General features: G+C 40.9%; 1 protein-coding gene across 1 annotated transcript; it reads left to right on the top strand.

The window, feature by feature from the left end:
* The first annotated feature begins 1,007 nt into the window (after positions 1–1,007).
* On the top strand, positions 1,008–8,388 carry LOC116273435 (olfactory receptor 2AG2). The gene has a single exon (XM_031662498.1). It carries the CDS (start codon positions 6,950–6,952, stop codon positions 7,997–7,999), a length of 1,050 nt encoding a protein of 349 aa, XP_031518358.1. The 5' UTR covers positions 1,008–6,949; the 3' UTR covers positions 8,000–8,388.
* Positions 8,389–8,903: the final 515 nt, after the last annotated feature.

Below are 8,903 nucleotides of genomic sequence, written 5' to 3'. Positions count from 1 at the left end.
AAGCAACAGCAACAAAAGCCAAAATTGACAAATGGGATCTAATTAAACTAAAGAGCTTCTGCACAGCAAAAGAAACTACCATCAGAGTGGACAGGCAACCTACAGAATCGGAGAAAATTTTTGCAATCTACTCATCTGATAAAGGGGGGTTAATATCCAGAACCTATAAAGAACTCAATCAAATTTACAAGAAAAATACAAACAACCCCATCAAAAGGTGGGCAAAGGATATGAACAGACACTTCTCAAAAGAAGACATTCATACAGCCAACAGACACATGAAAAAATGCTCATCATCTCTCACTATCAGAGAAATGCAAATCAAAACCACAATGAGATACCATCTCACACCAGTTAGAATGGTAATCATTAACAAATCAGGAAACGACAGGTGCTGGAAAGGATGTGGAGAAATAGGAACACTTTTACACTGTTAGTGGGACTGTAAACTAGTTCAACCATTGTGGAAAACAGTGTGGCGATTCCTCACGCATCTAGAACTAGAAATAGCATTCGACCCAGCCATTCTATTACTGGATACATACCAAAAGGATTATAAGTCGTGCTGCTCTAAAGACACATGCACACATATGTTTATTTCGGCACTATTCACAATAGTAAAGACTTGGAATCAATCCAAATGTCCATCAGTGACAGACTGGATGAAGAAAATGTGGCACATACACACCATGGAATACTATGCAGCCATAAAAAAGGATGAGTTCGTGTCCTTTATAGGGACACGGATACAGCTGAAAACCATCATTCTCAGCGAACTATCACAAGAACAGAAAACCAAATACCCCATGTTCTCACTCATAGGTGGGAATTGAACAATGAGATCACTTGGACACAGGAAGGCGAGCATCACACACTGGGTCCTATTGTGGGGAGGGGGTAGGGGAGAGGGATAGCATTAGGAGATATACCTAATGTAAATGACGAGTTAATGGGTACAGCACACCAACATGGCACATGTATACATACGTAACAAACCTGCACGTTATGCACATGTACCCTAGAACTTAAAGTATAATAAAAAAGAAAGCATTTGAACATAAAATCAAAGAGAAATTTGAACAGCTGTAGAAATTGAATCCATAATTTATAAAACAAACCTTTTCACATAGAAATCTGAAAAAAAAAATGAAATGCTTTAATTTGTGACAACATAGATGAACTTCATGGATATTATGTCAAGTGAAGTAAGCCAAACTCAGAAAGAAAGATACTACATGTTCTCTTCATATGTGGAATCTAAGAGAGTTGAACTCACAACAGCAGAGAGTACAATGGTGGTTACTAGGGGACAGTAGAGGTGCAGGACATTGGGAAGATGTTGGGCACAGGATACAAAGATTCAGATATACAGGAAGAGTAAGTTTGAGAGATCTATTGTACAACATAGTAACTACAGTTAGTAGCCATGTATTATATTCTTGGAAATTGCTGACAGTATATTTTAGTGTTCTCACCCCACAAAAAAAGATAAATATGTGAGGCAATGTCAATGTTAATTAGCTCAATTTATCCATTCTACAATGTATACCTATTTCAAAACATCATGTGGTACACAAATACATACAATTTTTACTTTTCAACTAAAATGTTTTTGAAAAAACCTATTAAAAAATGAGAACAATTTAGAGATATAACGTGAAAGAAACGGAAAATCAAGAGATTATTTTTTTGAACTGAGAAGTCTTGATCATCTTTGGAGGCCAAACCGAAGGATTGAGAGAGGTCTTGGGATAAAAGAAGAAGATATAAATGAAAGAGTAGAGGAAGAGAGAGTAGGGAATGAAGATGAAAAAGGAGGAATCTCAGTAATAATTGGAGAAGCCAACTCTAACGTGGAGAAGGAGAACTTGCTCCTCTGAAACAAAAGGCCAAGGAGTAAAAACAGTTCCTATGTAAGACAATGAAAAGGGGTAAGAAAGTTTTCATCTCAGAAACTTAATCATCTGTGATCTTTACTTTTACCCATGAAATAGAAAGAAAGGTTGAATGTCAGGTATGTAGGGACTAATTGATTATTACCATAAACTCAGCTCCCAGAATGCAAGCTAGGACCTTGATAATATCCTCACCTTCCCATAAGGTCATGTAACTGTGAAAGAAATCTAATGTCACTGACTCCGTCATACTTCTGACCTCACAAGCTGACTGCCTTTGCTCATTCCTACATGTGGACCAAGCTATCACAAAAAGAGTTTGGATTATACTTTAGAACTAATGACTCTCTCACTTTTGAAACAGACCCTCAAGGAGATAAGGAAGTATGCATGTAAATAGCAATGATTAAAGATTTATAGAAACAAGGTGGACTTCACAAGTGGTTGACCATAAACAAAGAAGTTTTGCCACCTTCTCAGACCCTTGCTGATGCCCAGATATCTGTGGTCACCAGTCACCTCCTGGCCTTAGCCCCATCCGTGTTCCCCCACCCTATAACATAAAAGGAGCTTAAAATTAATCAACATTAGATAGTTCTTTAGGATGTTAGTCCACCATCTTCTCAGTTTGCTGGCTTTCTGAAATAAGGTTGTCTTCCTTGCCCCAACACCTTGTCTCTCCACTTATTGGCTGTCTTGTGGCAAGTAGTAGAAGATTTGGACTCGACAACAGTCATCAACAGTCCAGCTCTCTGCCTCCCTTCACTATAACTATTAACCCAAATTTTATATCCATCATTCTCCTTCTTCATCTGTATGTGGTTTTATTGAATGTACACATATTTTTAGAAAGTTTATTTTAACTTAAGTTATTAGCTCTGTAAAAGAAGTACCATGATATATAATCCTAAAGTCTCTCTTTTTTCCCTTAATGTTAATTTCCTGAGTTGCTTTTTTTGCTGTATGCCCTGGTTCCTTTGTTTTGATTGCTACATAGTAACCCTTTGGTGCACATTTATCTATTTCACTGCTGATGGGCATAAAGATTGTTTCTAATTTTTATTCTACTGTGAATAATGCTGCTCTTATATTTTACATGTTTAAAACCTTCTTTTCAATACATTGCTTTTATAATGTAAAAAAGGTGTTCATATTATTTATTCTGTTGTACTTCTGGAAGAATTTTCTTGAGTATATTTTTTGTATAAACAGAAAGGGAAACTTATTTTTATATTTTTTAAGTTCAAAGACAAAAGAGATGATAACTCCAGCAGCAATTTTCAGCATTTCCTGGTGAAAATGAGTGATTAAAGAGATACTAAAGAATGAGGAAGATTAAGCAAAGAATTGGGTGAGAGATGGGAAAGCCTGAACTAAAAGCAGTGGTGACTGCAACAGGTGCTGTGTCATCAGCCCAAAACTCTGAGCAGCTCAGCTGACTGATCACAGAGTATGTAGGCCCGTGCACAAATGTGCACACACAAGAGGGAATAGAAAGGAAAAACAAAGAACTGAAAAATAAATTAGTGTTGGATCCTCATTAAAGCTCAATGAAGGAAGACTTGATATTAACAAAAGCATAGGTAACTCCCTCTAGCTGGTAATAGCCTAGGCTAGTGGCACAAAGAGGGAAATGTAAGTGGCAGGGTCTATAGAACCCATGAAACATACTTTATACTTGGACAGAGGGCTGGACAGGGAGGTGTTGCTTCTCAGATCAGTTACTGACACTGTCTATTTGGTCAAAAACAGCCTCTGACTGGGTTTCCAGTCAGTGATTTCTAGGGTAAAATTAGTTTTGGTTTTCTGAGGCAGGAGAAACATCTTAGACTCCAATGAGGGGTGAGATACAGCGAGTCCGTAGGGGGCAGAACAAGGCCTCAAGGTTCAGAGCTCATTTGGTGGTAAAGTTTGAAGAAATGGCAGGCCAGGAGACATGCCCAAGGGGATTCATTAAAATCCCATTTGCTGGAGCAATATTTTCAGGGGAGGTCATGTCAGCTGAGAGGGTGAGACTATGAACCCTCCCCCAGGACAGGGCTCACTGTTGGCACAGAGACAGGAAGGCTGGGCATTGGCGGGTGTCCTTTAAGCAGCTCTTCTTATACTTCTTTTCCCACATTCCTGCTGTGCTCCTCTTTTATCATGAAACACAGCATGAGGGGAATGTGTGAAATCTGAGGACCTGGACTCAAGAGCTCAGCCAGAGTCATTCCAAAGCAGTGAGGACTTTCTCACAAGGACAGTCGATGAGAGAACTTTGGAGGAGATTCAGCTCCTCACTTCTGCAGGATCCTGCTCTAGGTTCTCAGCTGCCTGTCTGCATCTATCTCTACTTCCATAGAGGACTTGCAGTGCCAGCGACTGGAGGAGCCTTTGACCTCTGATCCCAGAGGCAGCCATACACACACCTATGTTCATCCCTGCCAGAAGAACCAACTCTTCTTTCTTGGCCTTCTTGAACCTCCTTACCTAGACGCTACAGCCCTTCCCATATGAGGTAAGGGCTGTGTCTCTGTTTCAAGGCAATATGGGACATCTGGAAGTCCTCAGAAACACGGTCAAGACCTTACACTGCTCGCCTTCTCAGATTCTCTCATTCCTCAGGCTTTATGGTTCAGTCACTCCTGTCTATACCTAATCCACCTTGAACATGTACCCATCTTGCACGTGTGGGAACAACCAAAATAATTCTTTGCCACTGGCCAGCGTGAGTTCCTAGAATTCTTGATGATGGCCTCCTGGTAAAAGACTCAGTATTTACCTTTGTTACATCTAGATTTTCCTGGCCTCCAATAGTTTGGTGTGAGTCCCCAAATGAATAGTACCTCAAAGGAGGACGATCTAAAATATGCTGAAGTGCCTTTCCCCTGCGGGACTGCTTGGCACTAAGTCCAGTGCCACATAAAACGCCAATTGAAGTAAATACAAAAAATAAATATACTGAGCAGAGATGCAAAAAAAAAAAAACAAAACTTATATCAATATACTTCCAAAACTTTAGCTCTACCTTGTGAATTGACTGACCATTTTCCATGAAATATAACAATGTCTCTCTTAATATCAGCTCTGCTGACTTCTCTTGGTTTTAAATACCCACAACCACCAGCAGTTTTCCAGAAAGAAGCTCTTCCTCTGTAGGCCCAGTGTGTGTTCTCTGGCCTTTCCTTTAGGTGACCCCGGAGGGGAGAACCCAGTGAATGGAAAGGAGGGAAAACAATAGTCCCATTTCAGAGGGAGGAGGTAGGTATGTAGGATCCTGAGTCCTGGTTACGCCACTTCACCCAAGCCCTGATTTTTCTTCTCTTTGAAATCCTGTCCAAACATCTGGTTCAGAAAGCTGGAAGAATGTGCCCAGCTAATTATTTTCTTCCTTTTATTTCCCTGTCCACTCACCTTGTTATTCAAGAAAAGCAAAAGCAATTCAAATCTAATATTTAGCAGAAATAGTGCTTAGAATTGACTTTGTACTTGTCTTTTTGTTATCAACAGACAAATAAGGTTTTCCAGTCAGTGGTTCCTAGATCAAAATTATAGTTTTGGTTTTGTAAGGCAGGAGAAAGATCTTAGACTCCAATGAGTGGTGAAACACAGTTTTAGAGAGTATTTTTCTGGGGGTTTCTTGTCCACACTCCACTGGGCAAAAGTGCAGGGAGGACATTCCTGTATTATATTTTAATGTTCTGACTTTCACAATGCTAACTTTCACTTTTTTTTAAATTATATCCTGTTGTTTTTTGATTTAGCCAACTCCTATTTATCCTCAGCATGTTGTTTGTATACCACTTCCTTAGTGAATCCTTTCCTGAAACTTGACTTACATAATCTCCTAGTGTATTTTCTTTCATGTATCATTGGATGTATGTAGGTGTTTGTGTGATCGATTTTTCACATCTACACAGTTGCCCAAGTGTAGTGCCTGAGATATCATAGGTCTTTAGTATGTACTTACTGAATGAATGAAAGGAGATGGATCAGATAAGCCCTCCAACGTCAGTTTTTTATATGACCTTACCACTTAAAGGTTCTAACTCGGAGTTGACCAGCATAGTGACATAAATGGATAGTTGGAGAAGTAGGTGCAGATTATAGAAGGGAAAGAGAAATAATTTGATCAAGAATTATTTTTCTCTTCCAAAAGGCCTCCTAACTCTTCCATCCAACTGTGAAAAAACTGCATTCATAAAAAGCAAGCCAAGTGAACGCTGTCCCACATGCGCCTCATACTCCACTCCTCCTCCTCAACCCCTAGCAGCAGAGCTACCATATGGATTCAGGGTTCAGCAGAACCAACATTCTCCTTGTATTCCTAAGATATGCAGAGAGCAATCTTCTCACCTTGAGTGTGTTGCTGTGGCTCACAGGTAATGCTATGGCCTTGGGCCGTGTCTACAAAGTCTCCTCCTTTGTGGCTCACTCCTTGTATCATGTGCCCTAAACACAAACACCTGCCGTGCCACAACGAATCTCATTTACTGCCTTTATTCCTGCCTGTTTCTGAGAAAACCTCTTATTATTATCTAGGCAAACACCTTTGATACTGTTCCTCTAGATTTATTTCTAAAATCTATACCACCATGACTATCAAGTTCAGCCCAGAATTCTCTTTCCCTCCAGCAGAGTAGCACTTGAAGAGTCCCGGTGACCAAGCTGCCCAAGAGCCCAGAGATTCCTCCATTGAGGAAGGTAATCAACAACAATGAAACTGGTTTAAGGGAGAAGACAGTAAAGAGTTTTTTTTATAAATAAAACTTTAAAAACTGAATTGGAATTCCAAGTACATTTAAGGCAGAAAAAAATAGCTAGATCTTAAACAAATGCCCAGCGTATTTGTTCATTGTGAAGAGAGAGATCTATCTACAAAGATGTTTGCTTGGGCTTGTTCTTCTGGATACCTTATTTGAAGGAATTTCTAAATGATTATATTAACAACATGCCAAATTATCTGATATCAATTTACCTGATGGTTTATTGTAATCCAATACCAGCATTCAGAAATCAGAGGCATACTAACAGATGGAAAAGATACGGTATTATGGGATTCCTATTGGCCAATGCACATTGACCTAGAACAATCCAAAGCTACAGTGCACACCATCAGAAAAGCTTCCACTAATAATACATTTGGTTCTAGGCAACTAAAAAACCACAGCATGGAGCTCCGGAACTCCACCTTGGGAAGTGGCTTCATCTTGGTGGAGATTCTGAATGACAGTGGGTTTCCTGAACTGCTCTGTGCTACAGTTACAGTCCTATACATGTTGGCCCTGATCAGCAATGGCCTGCTGCTCCTGGCCATCACCATGGAAGCCCGGCTCCACGTGCCCTTGTACCTCCTGCTTGGGCAGCTCTCTCTCATGGACCTCCTGTTCACATCTGTTGTCACTCCTAAGGCCCTCGTGGACTTTCTGCGCAGAGAAAACACCATCTCCTTTGGAGGCTGTGCCCTTCAGATGTTCCTGGCACTGACAATGGGTAGTGCTGAGGACCTCCTACTGGCCTTCATGGCCTATGACAGGTTTGTGGCCATTTGTCATCCTCTGAAATACATGACTCTCATGAGCCCAAGAGTCTGCTGGCTCATGGTGGCCACATCCTGGATCCTGGCATTCCTGAGTGCTCTAGGACATACTATTTACACCATGCACTTCCCTTTCTGCATGTACTGGGAAATCAGGCATCTGCTTTGCGAGATCCCACCCTTGCTGAAGTTGGCCTGTGGTGATACCTCCAGGTATGAGCTTATAATATACGTGACAGGTGTGACTTTCCTCTTGCTCCCCATTTCTGCCATTGTGGCCTCCTACATACTAATCCTATTCACTGTGCTTCATATGCCATCAAATGAGGGGAGGAAGAAAGCCCTTGTCACCTGCTCTTCCCACCTGACTGTGGTTGGGATGTTCTATGGAGCTGCCACATTCATGTATGTCTTGCCCAGTTCCTTCCACAGTCCCAAACAAGACAACATCATCTCTGTTTCCTACACAATTGTCACTCCAGCCCTGAATCCGCTCATCTACAGCATGAAGAATAAGGTGGTCATGGGGACCTTGAGGAGGGTCCTGGGAAAATACAGGCTGCTGTTACATTCCACACTCTAGGGAAGGGTCATGGCTGCCTCTCACCATTCTTCCTTCAGATAAAAATCTCTACTCACTCATTCCTGCTCCAAATAAAATTTTCAACCCACTCATTCTTTAATACTATATTCTGAGATGATACTTAAATTTTACTTTTATTTTAAACTGTGCATCTGGTAATGACCTTGAGTTAAACTCATTTGGCACTCATCCTGACTTTGGAAACCCATGTTATAAAATAACCAGATGGGGGAAAAGCCTTGAATGGGTGTTGTAGACTCACTCTGTGGTAGGTCATCTTCCTGACACATTACCAAGTAGACATGGTAGGGGATTCACTTTCCATTTATTTTTAAACTTTTTTTTAATTATACTTTAAGTTCTAGGGTACATGTGCACAACGTGCAGGTTTGTTACATAGGTATACATGTGCCGTGTTGGTGTGCTGCACCCATTAACTCGTCATTACATTAGGTATATCTCCTAATGCTATCCCTCCCCCCACCCCACCTCAAAACTGGCCCCGGTGTGTGATGTTCCCCTTCCTGTGTCCAGGTGTTCTCATTGTTCAATTCCCACCTATGAGTGAGGCCATGTGGTGTTTGGTTTTCTGTTCTTGCCACAGCTTGCTGAGAATGATGGTTTCCAGCTGCATCCATGTCCCTGCAAAGGAGATGAACCCATCCTTTTTTATGTCTGCATAGTATTCCATGGTGTATATGTGCCACATTTTCTTCATCCAGTCTGTCACTGATGGACATTTGGGTTGGTTCCAAGTCTTCACTATTGTGAATAGTGCCACAATAAACATACATGTGCATGTGTCTCTATAACAGCATGATTTATAATCCTTTGGGTATACACCCAGTAATGGGATGGCTCGGTCAAATTGTATTTCTAGTTCTAGATCCTTGAGGAATCGCCA

Source organism: Papio anubis, unplaced genomic scaffold (genome assembly GCF_008728515.1).
Source record: "Papio anubis isolate 15944 unplaced genomic scaffold, Panubis1.0 scaffold676, whole genome shotgun sequence".
Taxonomy (NCBI): domain Eukaryota; kingdom Metazoa; phylum Chordata; class Mammalia; order Primates; family Cercopithecidae; genus Papio; species Papio anubis.
This window is presented reverse-complemented; position numbering and strand designations above follow the sequence as displayed.

What these genes read in the sequence shown, in the direction of transcription:
- LOC116273435 (XM_031662498.1), top strand. Translation starts at nt 6,950, where the DNA reads ATGCACATTGACCTAGAACAATCCAAAGCTACAGTGCACACCATCAGA.